The sequence below is a fragment of the Sardina pilchardus genome, chromosome 6 (genome assembly GCF_963854185.1).
Source record: "Sardina pilchardus chromosome 6, fSarPil1.1, whole genome shotgun sequence".
Lineage (NCBI taxonomy): Eukaryota > Metazoa > Chordata > Actinopteri > Clupeiformes > Clupeidae > Sardina > Sardina pilchardus.
Genome location: NC_084999.1, coordinates 3918935 through 3937238, shown reverse-complemented (window position 1 = coordinate 3937238; position 18304 = coordinate 3918935). Strand labels below are relative to the sequence as shown.

Below are 18304 nucleotides of genomic sequence, written 5' to 3'. Positions count from 1 at the left end.
GAAGGAAAAGAAAGAAACATAAGTGGAAAATGAAATAACAGAGTAAGAGAGTAAGAGAGTGAGAGAGAGAGAGATTAAGAGAGAGAGAGAGAGAGAGGTGGAGGGAGATGTGGAAAACAGAGGTGATGCACATTACTCCCACATTCAAATATTCCACCAATTACTGGCAAAAACAAATGCATGCATACCTCACCAAAGGCAAGAAAACGAAACACACACACACACACACACACACACACACACACACACACACACACACACACACGCACACACACACACAGAGAGCAGACAGAATGACTAAAGGCACACTCCCAGGGCCACTAGTTCAGAGGGAGTGAATGAGATGGGGAAGTCTGTCTCATCTCGTCTCATCTCATCTCATCTCATGTGTGTGTGTGCGCGGAAGCGTCTTGACGTAATGTCTGCGCTGACGATGTAGTCTTGGTTAACGAGCCGCCAGTCGTCATGTGCGGCTGGAGGGGACGAATGAAAGGACTCCTTGAACACTAAAGACTTGGCTATGTCACCTGGGGCTCTTTATGATTGTTGGATGCTTGAAGTGTGTGTGTGTGTGTGTGTGTGTGTGTGTGTGTGTGTGTGTGTGTGTGTGTGGTGCAATGTCTGGTATGTGTGTATGTTGTCAAAATCAAAAAGCGTGTGTGTGTGTGTATACGTATGTCTGTCTTGACCTAGACTCTGTTTGATATGTCTAATGTATGTGTTTGTAATATATGTGTCTGTAGGAATGAGGTGTGTGTGTGTGTGTGTGTGTGTGTGTGTGTGTGTGTGTCTGTGTCTGTGTCTGTGTGTCTGTGTGTGTGTGTGTACACCAGACACTTGGGCTGTTTGTGTAACCTGTGCCTCTGATTTACGAGTGTTATTCCAGACAGAGTTCACAGTCTGTGCACTTTGTGCTTTCTGCCGTCTCCGTAGGGATCGGACGAGACCATCCGGGTGGTTTCCATGGACAAAGACTATCACGTGGAGTGCTACCACTGCGAGGTAAGATCCTCATCTGGACTGATTTGAAGGGGGAAGAGAGTATCAGCTAGGCTGGGTGAACCCTGCCTGACCTGCTGGCGATTTGGATTTCACCCTGCAGCTCAGGCTGGAAACCTGCACATCTATCTCCTCTGCTTCCTGTCCACATCTTGAGGGTCCAATCACAAACTAGCTTATCCAAAAGACCACCAGATCGTTGGTCGGATTGGTTGAAGGACTATCCAAAAGCGTACAGAGTCATTTGAACTATGCCCATTGGTCACACCTCTTGTGCAGTAGAAATAAAGCGTTTCGTTTTTTTTTCAGTTCAGTCTTAAAAGATTGAGCTTAGTACAGTAAGTACAGTATGGTGACATCAGCTGGATGTCTGTCTGGGGCATAATGGCGGAGCTCTCAATAGTCATGAGGGCCACAGCAACACAGTCCCCTCCCAAAAACTGTCTCACATCACTGTGACACACACCTTAGCCACGTGTGTGCCTCGGAGCAAAAGTGATATTTGTTTAAGTTAATTCTTTGTTAGGCTGTGTGTTGACGCATCATTTTACTGTAGCTCATTTGCTATTCAGTTAATCTCGTTTACATTTTCAAAATCAAGGGCTGGTTTGTGTTATTTCTGGATGTTTTTAATTGCTTTCAGAAAGTCAATGACAAAGTCCATGTTTCATGATTTCATATCAACCTAAATGAACGAGGTGGTGGATCAGTCTGGTTCTGTTTTAAATCAATCACGCCTCTTTCATTTCAAACTTACGTGCTGTGGGTGTGACAGAAGTGGGAATGGGAGAATCCATGTAACTGAAAAGTGCGTAACTGGAACCGTGGAAAAAAGGACTTAGGAGAATTCACCCCTATATAGTAGTTCAATAACAATTGCATCTGTATTTAATAGAAAATTCAATGCTGTCACTTGTCTAGACGGGCTTGAGCAGAAAGGGCCTAATTGCATAGGTGATTGTGGTAGGTAGCCTAAGTGCTAAGCTGAGCTGTTGGAGCGAAGACAGCGGGTATGTGTTTGTCATCCCTTTTCAAGAGGCCCGTCAATCATGCCTGAGATTGGCTTGCAGCAGCGTGTAGAGCGACAACACTTTGCAACAAAAGGCAGTGCTTTGTTGCCGCGGTAATGACAGCCTCGGAGCGGAGAGCTCCTTGACAGGCGGCGGAGGCTGCGCTGCGCTACGCTACGCTACGCTAAGCTCCCCTCCCGAGGGGTTCTCTGGGGCCCGCAGCCTCCTGCCTGCCTGCCTCACTAGAGAACCTGCGGCGGACGAGTTCAGTGTCTTGGTGGCGAAGAGAAGACAGTGCAGTAGGGTGGTGTTGATGACTGAGTTGTCTGTATTTAGCATGTCCTTCAGCTTGTGCATGGAGATGACTGCTCTACTCTGCTCTCACTCAGGTAGGGCTCCAGGTGGTTGAGGCAAGGGCTTCCCTCCTTCAATGTAAAGTAGCCTACTTTAGGTATCTAAAATAGATGTTGTTCTAATAATCTGACCCGCAGTCATTTCCCGATCCCACCCTTCTCTCTCTCTCTCTCTCACTTCACTTTTCACGGTTTTATCTGAATGAAGCCCAAAAACATACTTTCAAAATGTGTTGGAGAATCACAATGTGGTGTCGACAATAGAGCAGGTTGTTTTACCTCACCTCACACATTACATGAGGACTGTCGTTGGTAGTAGCAGGCCTACTTCCTGTTGTGTGCCACTTGAGCTGTTTTGGTCCCATGAGCAATGTTTCATTCTGCTGTGTTCGTCAGGGTTTCTAGATGTCTACGCTCATACGCACTTTGTAAATGCAATGTGCGGTTGTTTTTGTTGTGCTGTTGTAATAGGACTGATTGTGTTTATATTATAGCCTATATATATATATATATATATATATATATATAGCTAACTGAGACATTCTGCTGTGTATCTCAGGACTGCCAGATGGAGCTGAATGACGAGGAGGGGCATCGCTGCTACCCGCTGGACGGGCACCTCCTGTGCCACTCTTGCCACCTCAAGCATATAGAGCCCAGCGCCGCCTCCCCCACCCCTGCCTCCTACCAGCACCAGTTCTAGACAGCTGGCGCCACCTGGTGGAGGCCAGAGGAACTGCACACACCAAAGTCAGATGCCCAAATGCCTTCCAGCCCTCCACCATTGATCAACCACAGAGACTGTCTTGCACAGATCATATGCCTTTCAGAGAAAATCTTATGGTTGTGTTGCATTGCTTTCAGTTATGTTTTAAGTTAAATGTTTTTTTCCCCTTTAATACGAGTTTCTTTCTAATCCAGACGAACACACATTTCAGGAGACTATATACTTTTCCAAACCTGTTTTTAAAGTCACAGTATTGAAATATAACCCCTGATTGCTTCCAGTGTGTAAATACTTTTCTTTTTACTTTTAAAGACGTTTTTCTGAGTGATACATAGATATATAAACAGTTAACAATCTCAAAAACAATTTAAGAACTTTTTCTCTCCATAGGGCGGCCAGGTTTTTAATGTATGTGTCAGACAGAAAGATGTTAGCGAAGAAACATTTCATTTGCTTAAGTGTTTGTCAGAATTTCAGTGTATGTTATTTATCCTTATACAAAGAATACGAGCAGAATAAAGAAAATGCCTACTCATAATCAGATATGGTGAGCTGCAGAGATGTTTTTGTTTGTTTTGGCTTGATGAGCTGCAGAGATGTTTTTGTTTGTTTTGGCTTTTTGTTTTGGGATCATCACTAGAGCAGGATTTGTATTTGATGACGGATTATTCCTAATTTCACTTCTCAGAAGTGCTTTTTAATGTATATGATGGCACCATGCTGGACTGTCATGACGTACAGTATCACAGCAATAAGCTTCCAACCCAGAGAATGACTGTGAATGCACAGGTTAACAAGTACAACGCAGAGGCCTCAAACAGTGATACGTTTCACCAGGTTTTGAAACCAAACAGTGAATGCTACGTGTATGTTCTCTTAAGGTGTATGCTTTTGTCTACAATCGAGTGACTGACAAGACAAACTCCTTGTTTAATATAATAAATTTACTCAATGATGTAAATCTCACTTCTTTAGGACAAATTATTTCTCCAGGTGCTGACTAAGTAGCCTGGCTAGCGCCACCACTTGTCAATGAGACATGGTCTGGGAACCAAACGTTAATTCTCATATTTGAAAAAATGTCCAGATCCGTTTATTGGGCGGACACCACGGATGTCTATCAAATGTGTCTGTGCACAGCTCATCATCGTCTTGCTTTCTCCCATGTTCTGTGATTGGTCCCCTATCTGAGGCAGAAATTAGGGCGGTAGTTTCCAGGCTGCCTCAGTTTCCAGGCTGAATCAAATGGCGCCCAAGGCAGCATGGGAACAACCAGGCTACTGACTAAGGACATCTTGAGCAAAAAGGAGACAAGCGGTCAAAAGGCATTTCACTTCAGGTTTTATTGTTTTGTAATAACTTACTGGCACCAGTGTACCGAGACTTTGCTACATCGTTTAAGCATTGTTTACCTACCATTTACCTTTCTAGAGAACAGAAAAAAAAAGGAAAAAAAAACTAAAACAATGCAGACCTTCAAAAAGTAGAGATCTGTCAGGGGAAAGGCGGGTGGGAGGACAATCCTTTTGCGTTTTTTCACATTATTCTATAGAACTGCTGGCCAGCTCGCAAGGTTTCACTAGTTTGGCAACTTTGCACATCAAGAATATCCAGGTTAATTCATATCTGCGTGTGTCGGGTCGGAGTCCGAGCTCCAATCAGTTCTCTGAATCTGTAATGTGCGTGACAAGCACTCAGTGTGTGACCTAATAGATAATTGTAACCTGTCAGCACCTGTGGTCACGAGATCTGAATACTACCGAATGAATCATAAGAAACAAGTTGAATTTCACTCAACAGCTTATTAGACTGAGTGCAAACATCGTGGTTAAGACCCACGTTGTTTGAGTGGACGTGTGGCTCTAGGCTCGCTATCGCTGGCAGGGCTGTGATATAACTTGCACCAATGGAGCCCTGCAGTACCTCTCAGAGCCCAGCAGAGGAAGCCAGAGGCACGACTCACTATTTCTATTTTACAGACAGCACTTCAATGCCTGTAAAAACTTTATGCTAGCAATCTAATCCTCTACTAACAGAACGTAACAACTCATAAAGTGCAGTAAACATAACTCTTAAGTCCCAATCCATCTAAATTTAAGTCCAAATACATTACACTAATGCAAACAGTCATACTTAAGGGGAGACAATTTGTCAAGCAAAACTGTATGACACGGTCCTTTGACGTAGGTATGATTACTGTTATTGTCATTATTTCATCTTACTGATTATTGTTTCATAGTAAAGACATCCATTAGTGATTCGTGTTTACAACTTCATAAGAGCTCTTCTACATATAATTGTCAGTAAAATTCAATGAGGACTTTTCCCCTTATTTTTAAAAGTTCATTCTTATAACTTTTGAACTACAAAAGAATTTTATAAGTCAAAGCCAATTTTTGTTGAATGACTTAAAACACGTATCACTAATGCTTCTTCTACATAATACCCATTACTAACATACAAAACTTGTCCCTATGGAAGATGCTTTGATTTACTTCAAACATGCATCCCTAACTCATTTTATATATAAATATAAAAAACAACAAATAAAACAATAAATTAAACCTCTCTATGATGTAAAATAAAACATTCTAAAAAGTCTATGTACAACATAAGGTCAACAAAACAAAACAATAAAGAAGCTGCCACTGATACGTCTTCCAGCCCCCCAATGTATTGTCTGGACGGACTTTTGAGGGTTAAACTCAAATGTGTGTAGGGTTAGTAGGGAGACCAGGTGCCAAGAGAGAAGCAAGGTCTGGGCCGCCTCTGGCGCTTAGCTGGCCCGGGTGCGGCTCAGTCTAGGGGACAGACAGCAGGACCAGAGGAAGGATCAGAATCAGCTTTGTTCAGTTGGTGGTGGGGGGGGGGGGGGGGGGGGGACACGGCTGGTTCAGGGTTAACCGAGTTCCACCATGGACTTCCCTTAACTGGACCATGACTAAACGGGCCAGTGTTCTGTGTTCCGCGTTCTGTTTGTGTTCCGTTTCTGGTTGGCTGGGAGGGAGGGAAGGAGGGGGCACAGGGTGCCTCCTTTTGTTTTTCTGCCTACCGCACTCACGGAAAAATGTCTATTCAAAGAGTTGTCATCGTATCGCTATCGCACCGCACCGCTGCTGATTTCCTGTTATTTCAAACAGGAAGTGAGGTCACTGGAATGCCGTTTGATCCTACGCAGACTAAGATGTTTTTGGCAGTTTGCATTCCCTCCCCCTTGCTCTATTCTGGGCTACAATGGAAACAAACTGCCATTTACAGCCCAGATACCAACCGAAAACCCCCTTTAAATTTATTTGTAGAGACTCCCAAATTAAACTCTGGCTTCACAGGGGAGGCATTTGGACTACTGCCCCACCCTGGCTGAATTTTTAGTCACTGACCACGTCCAGACCAAGTCCAGCATCGTAAAAGCCTTTCTGATGTCCCCTGGTCCCCCTTCTACGACCATAAAGCTTGCGGAGCATCGTTAATGCCAGGAGGGACATAGTAAGCTTAAGACAGGCAAAGAAAGATACAGCAGTCAGATTAACAGGAAATGAGCGTAGTGTGAGTGGAAGTTGCTACTCCTGCAATAAATAGACAGTGCTATGCAGTAAAAAGGAGACAGTAGTGTTTGTCAGAGGCCATCTCAGATAGTGACTGGAGGTGATCGCCACGTGTAAGTGTAGCTTATGAATGTAGTGTATGTGAAGCAGTAGCATATATGATCTTGTGAAGTATAGTGAGTGAGGGTATAGGTTGTATAGGATATGGAGGGCTGTAGTATGTTTAGGTTAATGCTGAATTAGCAGGAGAAAGGCTCGAGTCCAAGCAGCAATCGTCACACTGACGACGTAGTGGTGGAAACGGGTGGGTGAGTATGGAATGAGACAAGTCCCCAAACAGCAGCTGAAAACGGAGCCGAATGATATCGAGTGCAGTTCCGAATCAGCAGTGGTCTGGGTGTGTGTGTGTGTGTGTGTGTGTGTGTGTGTTTGTGTGTGTGACCTTCAGGAAGCACAGAGGTCGTGCGAAGGGCTGATCCCCTGACCCGGCTCCCTCCAGACTCTCCATGCTTGACGGACAGGAAGGAGAAGTCGTCAGGGTGACATGGGCGGAGCAGAGATGGGTGGGTGGGTGGAATGGATGGAGTCTTTTAGAGTGTGCTGGGATGGGATGGGAGGGGGGGGGCTTTACGGCTGCTCTTCTTTTTTCTTTAAAGAGATGCGCTTCTTCCTGGCAGCTAGCATCTCATAGAAAGGGTCCACACTCACAGCAGAGCTGAGAAGGGGGGAGAGGAGAGAGAGAGAGAGAGAGAGAGAGAAGGGGGTAAAGAGAGAGAGGGGGATACAGAGAGAGAGGAGGAGGACAGGAGAAATAAAATGACAGAAATAATGAGAGAGGCACACAAAAATACACAACACATGAATAGACAGAATTCCTTCTTCCCCGCCTGCGTTCCTCACTTCCTCCCACTCTCTCTCTCTCCCCATTCCCTCGCTCCATTTTTCCTTTCTCTATCTCTCTGTGTCCCTCTCTCCATCCCTCCTTACTTGATGGCGTGTATCCACTCGTCCTTCTCCTCGGGCGTGGGGGCGGAGATCCGGTAGACCATGTGATTCCCCTCCACCACTCGCCCGTCCGCCTCAGTCTTGCACGCCTTGATCAGCTGGCCCCGGTTGTTGGGGATGTACAGCTCGAAACAGTTCTGTGCACACAAACATACACACAATCACAAAGTTAGTGTGTGTGTCGCTCTCTCCCAGGACACACACTCAGGAGACGACCACAGTGACACTCACAGGTTTTCTGGGGTCCTCCACTTCCCGAATACTCAGGTTCTCCAGGGGGATGATGCCTCTGGGCTCCTTGTCCTGAACACACACACACACACACACACACACACACACACACACACACACACACACACACACACACACACACACACACACACACACACACACACACACACACACACACACACACACACGGCTATCAGAGTCACGTCTTCGACTAGGTCATGTTGATGAGCTGGGCAGGCTTGACTTATCGCCTTACCGTTGTGTACTCAAAGTAATAGAGGCAGTTATCGGTCAGGATGAACCATCGTCTCTTCCAGGTCTTCACTCGTCCACCTATCAGAGAGCAGGAGAGCAGCGGGGATGTCAATACACTGGAGCGGGCCCAATACAAACACCAGCCTTGTCCTGCCGCTGGTATGCGCTGGTTAATCTATAAAGGCTATTGATTTACTAATGGCAATGACGAAAGCCAGCTCAAATCAAACCATAGCTTTTCTGGTGTGTGTGTGTGTGTGTGTGTGTGTGTGTGTGTTTGAATGTTTTAGGGACTCTATTTGCGTGCCTGTGTTTTAGGGATATCGGAAATGGGCATCAATGGGCCTCTGGGCCAGACGGACCTCCAGGGTAAATCCCACATTTGCTGAAGGTTGGTTTGGGTATTCCCAGGCTAAAGGGCCTTTCACACCAAGAACGAGAACTATGACGATAACTAGAAACAAATATCGTTCTCGTTAATATGAATGACGACGCTCACACAGAAACTGTAACGATAACGACATGAAAAACGATATCGTTGGGGATCGCTTTCAGAGCGATTTTGAGAACGATAAAAAGTAAACAGCCACTCTCTCAGACTTTTTTTTTATCGTTGGTCGGTGTGAACACTGTTATCGTTATGGTTATCATATCATTATCGTTATAGTTATCATTCTTGGTGTGAACGGCCCTTAACACTGTACAGCAGCACCCCTTCCCTTCCCTGAGAGAGTACCTACCTCCTGGAGCGGCAGAGGGACACCCCCCGAGAGAAACCCCCCAGGAGAAGCAGAGTACAGCCAGAGCAGGAGCCACAGGGAGCAGAAGGAGAGACGGATGAACAGAACCAGAGAAAAGACAGCAGAGAGAGAGAGAGAGAGAAAGGGAAATATTAGTGTATGATAGATCATAGACCAAACCATGCAAAAAGAACAAGACCACGCAGGCTGCCACCATGCTGTAAGGAGGGATGAGAATAGGCAGTGTGTGTGTGTGTGTGTGTGTGTGTGTGTCACATTTGACCCAGACCCTGACACTGTTGAATGTGAGAGTGACGTTGAGACTATTAGAGAATGTGTGCTTTAGCACTATTCAATGAAGTATGTGTGTGTGAGGAATGTGTGTATGCTTAAGAAAGAAAGCAATTCGGCGCTGTGCTGCAGCACTTCACACAATCATGCACAGACAGCCTTAATTCCTCCATTCATGAGAGAGAGAGAGAGAGAGACAGAGACACAGAGAGAGAGAGAGAGAGAGAGAGAGAGAGAGATAGATAGATAGATAGATAGATAGATAGATAGAGAGAGAGAGAGAGAGAGAGAGAAAGAGAGAGACATACAAGCATATAGACAGCTGAAAGCACAGTTGTTTTAGGTCTGTTTATATGTTTTACAATCTGCACAGCAACCAGCAGAAATCAAACTCCTTAATTTATACCTTCTCAGAACATTTATACCTTCTTCTGTGACATTTTAAAAGAATCATGTGTTCAAAAATAGCCCATCAAAACACTACAGATGTGCAGAAATTCAGGCTATTACACAGCACATCTAATAAACTAATAAAAGAAAGTAAGAAAGAAAGAAAGAAAGAAAGAAAGAAAAGAGAGAGAGAAAGCAAGAGAAAGAGACAGACAAGATAGATAGAAAGATTGATAGATCCACACTTTACTCATCCTGAGGGAAAATTCTAGATGCTTTTTGAGAGCTTCTTCCCCTGAAAACAAGTTGTGCATTCCACCAGCTGCCTACCAAAACAGCACCTGTCTCACCCCTACCTCCATCTCCACCCAACCCAAACAGTGCCCCTCCGGACTCCCACAAGGCCGCTCACCCAGTTTGAGGAGCCAGCCCTCTCTGTCGGGGTTGAAGAAGGTGTGCGTCAGGTCGTTGCCATCGTCCTCGGGGATCTTGAACGGCTCGTTCTTGATGCTCTCGTACAGGTTCTGCGAGGAGGAAAGGGAAATGGAGAGGAAGGATTAGAGGTGGACGCCACGGAACGCCGACCTCTGGTTTACACTCTTGACCTCTGACCCCAGAGTTGAACTCGTGGCCCTTAAGTCGATGATACACGGAGGGACCTTTTGAGCAATGTTGTTGTTGCTGCTGATATTATGATGTATTGGCCTACTGCTGATTACAGCTCCCCAAAGAGATAGTGTATCATAGTGATATCAGTTAGAATGCACCAGAGGAACAATACTCCGGACACGTTGTTCAAACATTTGCCCTGCGAATAATCATCTACAGACAAGGATTTGGCTCAGTTATCTGTAATATTGTTTTTTAAGTGACAATATTGAGGAGGAAAACAACTAGTAACAACTCTATAATCTATCTGCTGTGAATTCAGATTTGCTAATTTTGTGAATAGTTTGAGGGTCACATCTGAAGACTGAAGGCTTTTCATCATGTTTTCCACTGAAGTCTCAACAGCAGTCACCAGGCGGCTGCTGCTTCAGTCCCTGCTGTGTCTGCCCACGAGACTAAATAAAGCTGTCTGTCATAATGCAGCAGGTCATGGAGACCTCCTCTGACAGCACTGCTGGTGTAATCAGCGTTGAGCTCCACAGCGTCAGTAGGGCTGAGAGCCAGTGTTTACCCCAAATGTTATCATCAAAGTGACATAGAGTAGCTTTGGCTTGTTTTCCCGGTCAGAGGTGGCAGCACATTCCATTCCATTCCATTCCTGTCCGGTCCGGTCAAGAACACTTCATGATAGCCATGACGGTAAACAAAAAATATTATTCTGGACAGAAAGTGTCCACCTAGAACCGGCAGCAGACAAATGCCATTACTGGTCCTGCCCTTCTGTTTTCAAACACACACACTTTCGTCTCTCTCCCAGAGCACTCAATCCAAAACATGCCTTCTCCCCCGATCAATGATATTTACACACACACACACACACACGCACACACACGCACACACACGCGCACACACGCGCACACACACGCGCACACACACTGACCCTTAGCAGGTCCTCGGGCAGGTCTCCACCCTCGTTGATGCCGCGGTTCATGGAGATGAAGCGCTCGACGCCGGGCTTGTCGCGCACGTTGGGGTTGTGCAGGCTGGTGTTCAGCATGATGATGGCGAACGACAGCACGTAGCAGGTGTCTGCAGGGCGCAGGAACACAGTGGAGCCATGCAGGAGTGGGAGAGCAAAGGGAGGAATGTGTGTGTGTGTGTGTGTGTGTGTGGTGTGTGAGAATGTTGGAGAGAGAGAGAGAGAGAGAGAGAGAGAGAGAAATTGGGTTGCATGTTGATGCAAGTTTGCGGTCACATAACAATTTTAAAAGTGGGACTTAAGGTGTACAGTATGTAAAAAAGGTGTGAATATCCCTGTGACTGTGATGATGGCTGTCTAGAAATTCCCATAAATGTGTCAAACAAGTGGATTTGTGTCACAGAAATTTCAGTGACAGTGTGTGTGTGTGTGTGTGTGTGTGTGTGTGTATGTGTGTGTTAGTTAACTGACCTGTGCTTTGGAACACTCCCGGGTTGCAGTGACAGTATCTCTGAGCGAAGGCCTCCATCATCCTGTCAATCTTCTGAGCCTCGCCTGGCAACCGGAAACTCCACAGGAACTGTCTGAGAGAGCGAAAACACGCCGCAATTAAGAGTCGCTTGCACACCTGCTGAGGCTTAACTGTACGTCTGAGGGCTGCAGCAACAGAGACAAATATGCACTTCCCATCTTAAACCCATCAGACAGACAGACAGACAGACAAAGATATATTGTCTAGCATTATATGTCAGAGAGGCAAACAAACAAATAGACAGACAGACAGACAGACACACATACACACACACATACACACACACACACACACTCGATCATTATCTGTCAGAGAGACAGACAGACAGAAAGACACAAGCCGTTAACTGACTGAACGCCGCCTCATCCGCGGCTAGGTTTAACCGGCCATTCCCCGGCTAGGTCAGTGAGGACAAGAGGCGCGATATTCCAAAGCCGCCTCGGTGTAGGCGTAAACATGTAAGAACTGGGTGTGAATTTGAACAGTGACGTACAACAACATAGGCGTCGAAGTCTCGTGACACTACTGTCATTCTCAAAACAGCGGTGCAGCTCTCTGTCAAGTTCTCTGCTCCTCCGTTTGATATTTCTAGATCTTCTGACTAAGTTTACTCTACTTATCCAAACTGACGACATCACCACTGTCACTAGATATAAAGCAAACATTGATTTTCACTCGGTGCTATTCACTGACCGTAAAAAAGTGTCATTAGTAGCCTATGCAGTATGCACCTGTTCTATACAGTCTGGTATGCACTGTTGTTTGTGGCTAGCTAGACGTGCTAGCTCGATGTGACACAATATTGTAGCGCGGCTCGGATATGCTTGTGCTACGTTCATGCAAGGGGGGGGAAATGTAGCCTACGGCTAAGATGGTTAAGCAGCCTGTTGTCATAAGATAGTTGACGGTATACGCATTATATAGGTGTACTAGACTAGTCAGCTGATGTGTTGTGGGATAAGGGGTTTATGTTACGGGATGCCACCCATGTTGTGGGATATAGCCACGGGGATCTTAAACAGGCCACTTCCATGTAATGTCATTCCTCATATTCATCTGGTAATAAACATTTCCTAACAGAGTAATTCTTGCCTCGTCACAATATCAACTCTCCACTCATTCCGCTTGGACTGTGCATTATACCTTTCACTGCCTCACGTCTGCCAGGTTCCAAACTGTCTTCCTAACAGCAGTTACAATCCAGCTCTGCAAAGTTTAAACCAACGATGCTAATCGCGACTAGCGATTAGCCATTTAAAATGCAGAGCCTACCCTCATAAGGAGACCTCTCCAATTCAGAAAAATGCATTAAACTAAAATTGGACAACGTTGTTATGTTTCTTAAACCTTAGGGTGGGTATGATATAGGCCAAGCCTACATGCTTTAACGAAATACTTGTCAATGGTTATTTGAGCAAGCTAGCCAAGGTCTAGCTAATTTATCCTGGCTGTAGATAAAGCAGGATATATGGCTATGTTTTCCCAATATGTTAGCCATTAATAAATAAATGCTGAGATGTTTGGCGATTTAATTGACATTTGAAAGAACAGTGTGCTAGATGGACCACAAGGACCAGTGTTAATATGTGAACAGTATGATGATGATCTGACAGCTGTGCTCAGCATACAGTCAGTCAGCTGTTTGCTGATTTTAAGTCTTTCAGCAGTGTGTGCACAACTCTCGTTGTTGACAGCTCCGCCCATGTCTCAGCTAGCCGCCGCATAGCCGCCTCGCGTGCTCACTGCAGTCGCCCCGGGAATATGTGTACCCTCAGGGGAGGACAATTGGCAGCGTAAATCACCTCGGCGATTAGCCGGCTATCAGTGAGTACAATCGGGACTAGCCGGCTAAAAGCCCGTGCATCGCCGGCTATCTGTGCAGTCAGTAAACGGCTACAGACAGATAGAGAAAGACAGAGAGACAAAGAAAAAGCTAGAGAGAAAGGTAGGGAATGACAGTAGTGCCAGTACCGACAAGTGTAATTTGGATGAGTACCTGAGAGCCTGGACCAGGTTGAGGTCAGTGAACTCGTGGAGATCAACAAACGCCTGCAGGACTTTAATGTTGAAGTCATCTCTGTGGGGGGAGGAGAGGGAGAGAGAGAGAGAAGAGACACTGTGAGAAAGAGGACCCTCGACACACAATATAACATGGGGTTAACACCTCAACAATTTACTGTCCAACCATAACATTATGTCAACGCTCATAAAAGCTATTAGTCAGAGAAACATCATGTGGAAGTCTGTGTGCTAAAAGCATATTATGTTATGTTACATTCAATTATTTGTCATCTTTTCCATAGAGACTTACAGTTATGGCTTGATTGTAACCTTCAAATCAGCTGATTGTCCAAGGCAACTCACCTTTCACCCAGGTAGTCTCCGATGGCAGTTTTGTTCAAGCCTTCGCCTTTGTACAGGAACTGAGCAATGTCTTCTTGTGTGTGTCTTAGCAGCTCATTCTCCACGAGGAACACAATGCCCTGCGATGCACACACACAACACACAACACACAACACACAACACACAACACACAACACACAACACACACACACACACACACACACACACACACACACCAAAGTTAGATGGAGATGCACTAACAAACACTACAGGCGTTTGTTTTCTAGCTAGGTAAGTAAAGACTTCTATAGAGAGAGAATCACGAGAACAAGGATGAAGTGAGTTATAGAGAAACAAGAGAAAAGAGAATGAGGAAAAACTACAGGTAAAGAAAAGCAAACAGTACTAGTGATATCCAAACTCACAGCACTGAATGAGTTTGGAATCAGATCCCTGAGAAATACAGGCGCTAACAACTACTGGGATGGTGTTGGTTGCACTGGGAAAACGTTGGCTTGTTTAGTCTAGTGCTTGTGTATATTTACTTACTTTCTTGGGGTCCATGTTGAACTTCTTCCGACCCATCGCCACATGCCGACTCTTCTGTAGTGTTTTGCTACAAAAAAGAGACTTCAGTTAGAAAACAAACAATTCATTTCATACACAGACACGTTCAGGAGGACAGAGAGTTAAACACACAAAGACTGAAAAGAGGGGGGCATACACTGCTAGTGTGTATGCCCACATTTCAAAGGTTTTTAGTATTGTCCCAATATCTGCACTATATGCTTCAACTAAGTATTTGAAGTGCGCAAGTAGCCGGTTTGGGACACAGCCTATGACCACGTTGGGAAGTAGGTAGAGCTCAGCGCATGTCTCACCTGCCCTCCGTGCTGGCCTCCAGCCCCTCCACCTCAATGATGGCCTCCCGCAGCTCCTCGCGCAGCCTCTGGATCTCCTGCAGCAACGCACCCTTCCTGCGGCGAATATCCTCCAGCTCGGAGCGCTCCTCAGGGCTAAGGTCTGCTGGGACTGAGCAGGGGGGAGGGAGATAGAGAGAGAGAGAGAGAGAGAGAGAGGGGTAGGTGAGGCAAATGGGGTGGGTGGACAGAGGGTGGAGGGGGGTCATCAAAATAACAGTGGTTAAGATTGCAATCAAATGAATACAAATATATGTGTATTCATTGCTAAATACCATGCCTGTGCAAGTGGGACATTTGAAAAGGTTGGGTTTTGTTACTCTGGGAGTTCATTATTTTGATATTTTCATTTCATCTTGCTTTGAGGTATGAACACAACGCGCTGGCCTACAGTGGGGGCATACAGCACGCACAGAGGCGCTTTGTTAGTCGGGAGGGACAGCGAAAGCAAGCTGGCACGGCCTGCATTCCGGTCATTTCCATGGCGCACTAAGGAGACGGCCCCCCTTTTCATGTGCGCATCTTCGCACGACCTCTGATCAGACCCATATTTCTTTCACTTTTCTCATTTGTTTCTATTTCTGCCGTTCGCATTCGCTGACCCGTGCCAAATCCATCCTTTCTCTGCAGGAGCTGAGACGGAAAACATGCAAGCCGCACACTCGGCTCTTGTGTCCGAAGAATGTTTATGTCCCGCAACTATGGATTCTTTCCCACAATCATTACGTTAATTGTTACTACCACATCCGATGCCTGGGTGTTTACAGTTAGGATTCAACAAACATTTCAGGTAAAATGTGTGTTTGGCGGGAAGCGTAGGTCTACATATAAATAACTTTGCTCGTGTGTCTGCCTCAGGCACAGATACGCCCTCAAAGCTGAAGCAAACATACTCAGGAATCCGGATATTCTGAAGAATGACAGAGGAATACTCATCACTGAGCTATACACGTGTTCACTACTAATACGATACTGTGGTAGAAAAACCGATCAATCTGACATTACATGAGAATGTTAAATATTAATGTAACACATTAAACCACAGATTTTATATCTTGCCATAAATGAATGAGGAATATGCACTCCATGTGGCTTCGGAGAAGACTAAGAGTATTACATCTGCTGTCAACAAAGATGCATAATAAAGGCTAACATGCGGTGTGACAGCTGCTGTTTATCTTCGGCCAGAATCGACAAATACTGACGATATCTTAAATGTCCTATAACTGACCATGCTAAAGAGACCACACATTGTGCATGGTCAAAGCCTCGCATTTACTTCAAATGTGTTGAACGACTTCAACTGAACTGCTTTAACGATGATGACCAAACAGCCGTAGTGAATAGAACTGGGCTTTAATTGCGGGTGAAAATCCATTTGGTCAGTGGCAGATGGGGGGACAAGCAAAACGGCGTAGCAACCCCGCCCCCGATTTTGTAAGACAGCCTTGCCAGCTGTCTTCATACACAATGTTTGCCTAAGGAAAACAATGGGGTATTTGTAAAGAGCAACCCGCTGTGAGCCTGCTAAAAATATTATGCAAAAAGTAATATGTATGGAAAAACATGTAGTCACAGAGAAACCAGACAGAGCAGTGGCATAAGTAACAGAAATAGCATTAAAGACAGCGCTTAAGAAAAATGAGCAACAGCTAGCTAACTAGCATGGGATACCCAAGGAGCTAACACCTCCGATACGTCTCGACCGATTGAAATAAACCCCTATCTATACAACAACACAACTATAAGAGGATGCACCATGCAAAAGTCAACTATCTAGCACAGCAGGCAAAATCTGACAGTTAGCTATGTGCCAGTGACTTTTGGTGACGTTTGCTCCAAGCGAAACGAACAGGCTACTTTGCTACTCAGTTAGCTAGCCATCTGGCTAATAATGAGAGATACTGGTCCTACTTACTGTAGTCCAGGTCATCCATTTTTGGCGTTTTGCTTTTAGGCATATATGTGTCAGAGCCGACTGTCATTCAACAACCGAGGAAAATGATGGATATATAAAAATATATCCACAAAACGACCAGGAAATAAATAAATAACCAGGCGGCAGACCGAAACCTGGGGGTAAAGACAAAGGAAGAGTTGATACCGGAAATTACGACATCTATAGTAATGATATACCCATCCAGTCGGCCATATGTGTGAGGACTGTCAAACGCGCCATTTTGGAAATTGACCCCCTATTTAGAGCCAAAATGGCTGAAACCAAATTAATTTGTACAGGTGAGGTGACTAAATTAACCACAAACCAGTTACATATTTGTGCATTTCTTCTTGGTGTTATTCAAATGAATGGGCAGTGCAGAGTGTCAGTGTGCTTACAGGGAAGGTCATAGCAGAATCAGCTCCAATATGGACACGCCTCCAGTAGCCTAGCTGTCCTACAAGGATTTAATAAGATGGGATAAGTAATGCAATTGTTTTTTTTAGTGAGCTTGGTCTAAAAGAACTTACACAAGAGAGAACTGGCCATTTGCCACTTAGAGTGGATTTAAGTAGGAAATAAGAATGCTTAGCAGTTAGGTTACAAGAGAAAGCCTGATAAACTCAAGTGTGCATGGAGATTACAGGATTTTAAGTTAGAGGAAGAATGTGACAATGGGAAAATGTTATTTTGAAACTGATGGATTATGGAAGGGCTAGCTCAATAAGCAACCTGTCTAGACAGACTACATTCAGGCAACCTGACATATCCCAGGAGTGACATTATAGCCTACTTGCATTACCATAAATAGAAAGAGATTGATATCAGGCACTTTGTCTGTATGCCTATCTCAAACCGCCCACTTGCACATTACAAATAGGCTACTTAGTTTAAGTATTCTAGTGCACATTGGGACAACACCATCAAGTGGACATAACACAAATAAGCTTTCCGCGCACAATAACAGTAGGCCTATATCAAACCGCCTACTTGCACTCCAAATAGGCTAGCCGTCCAATAAAGTCTGTTTTATGACAATAGAATATTTCCTACATTTTGCTTACACAGGCCATGCAGATTTTAAAGACGGCACAGCTGTCCATGCAATGCAGGTTTGACAGTGGGTTTGGTTTGGCTTATGAGTTGGACCAATCAATGTAGACCTAGACCTAGGTCATGAAGGGGGAAAAACCCTGCCCTGGGGCAGGAGCAGAACGAGTCATAGGAACTGCAGTTAGAGGAATTCAATAATCCCCAAATCTGTTTGATGTGAATGCAAAATAAAAGAGGTTCTAGGAACATTATGTTCACTGCCAAAATCCCTCTGCTGCGAAAGGGACTTTTGTTTAGGTGGGGATGAAAAAAAAGAGACACAACCAGTGAGGGATAAGGGACTGGAAAAGGGACAGACGAGTAGATATCGGAACGACCGCAGA

The 18304-nt window shown here is 45.1% G+C and overlaps 2 protein-coding genes across 2 annotated transcripts in view; one reads left to right on the top strand and one right to left on the bottom strand.

Annotated features, from left to right (window-relative positions):
* Positions 1 to 4050, top strand: part of LOC134082450 (Wilms tumor protein 1-interacting protein-like) — a 38351-nt gene extending 34301 nt beyond the window's left edge. Inside the window, exons 7-8 of the mRNA XM_062538180.1 lie at positions 934 to 1002; positions 2922 to 4050. Coding sequence (XP_062394164.1) covers positions 934 to 1002; positions 2922 to 3065 — 213 coding nt within the window. The 3' untranslated portion in view covers positions 3066 to 4050. The remainder of the gene's footprint in view (positions 1 to 933; positions 1003 to 2921) is intronic.
* A 363-nt stretch (positions 4051 to 4413) lies between these two features.
* Positions 4414 to 17008, bottom strand: cyth2 (cytohesin 2). The gene is made up of 12 exons (XM_062538178.1): positions 16848 to 17008; positions 14891 to 15041; positions 14559 to 14625; positions 14031 to 14149; positions 13663 to 13743; positions 11606 to 11718; positions 11096 to 11244; positions 9959 to 10070; positions 8127 to 8203; positions 7871 to 7942; positions 7622 to 7776; positions 4414 to 7349 (listed from the first exon to the last, which is right to left on the bottom strand). Exons 1-12 carry the CDS (start codon positions 16912 to 16914, stop codon positions 7262 to 7264), a joined length of 1251 nt encoding a protein of 416 aa, XP_062394162.1. The 5' UTR covers positions 16915 to 17008; the 3' UTR covers positions 4414 to 7261.
* Positions 17009 to 18304: the final 1296 nt, after the last annotated feature.

Bases quoted from the DNA above. Each gene is read 5' to 3' on its own strand.
- cyth2 (XM_062538178.1), bottom strand. From the start codon at position 16,914: ATGACAGTCGGCTCTGACACATATATGCCTAAAAGCAAAACGCCAAAA. The intron at 11,245-11,605 runs GTCAGTTAACTA...TGCGCCCTGCAG, and splicing joins GGGAGTGTTCCAAAGCACAG to ACACCTGCTACGTGCTGTCG. The intron at 10,071-11,095 runs GTCAGTGTGTGT...TCCTCCTCGCAG, and splicing joins TGCCCGAGGACCTGCTAAGG to AACCTGTACGAGAGCATCAA.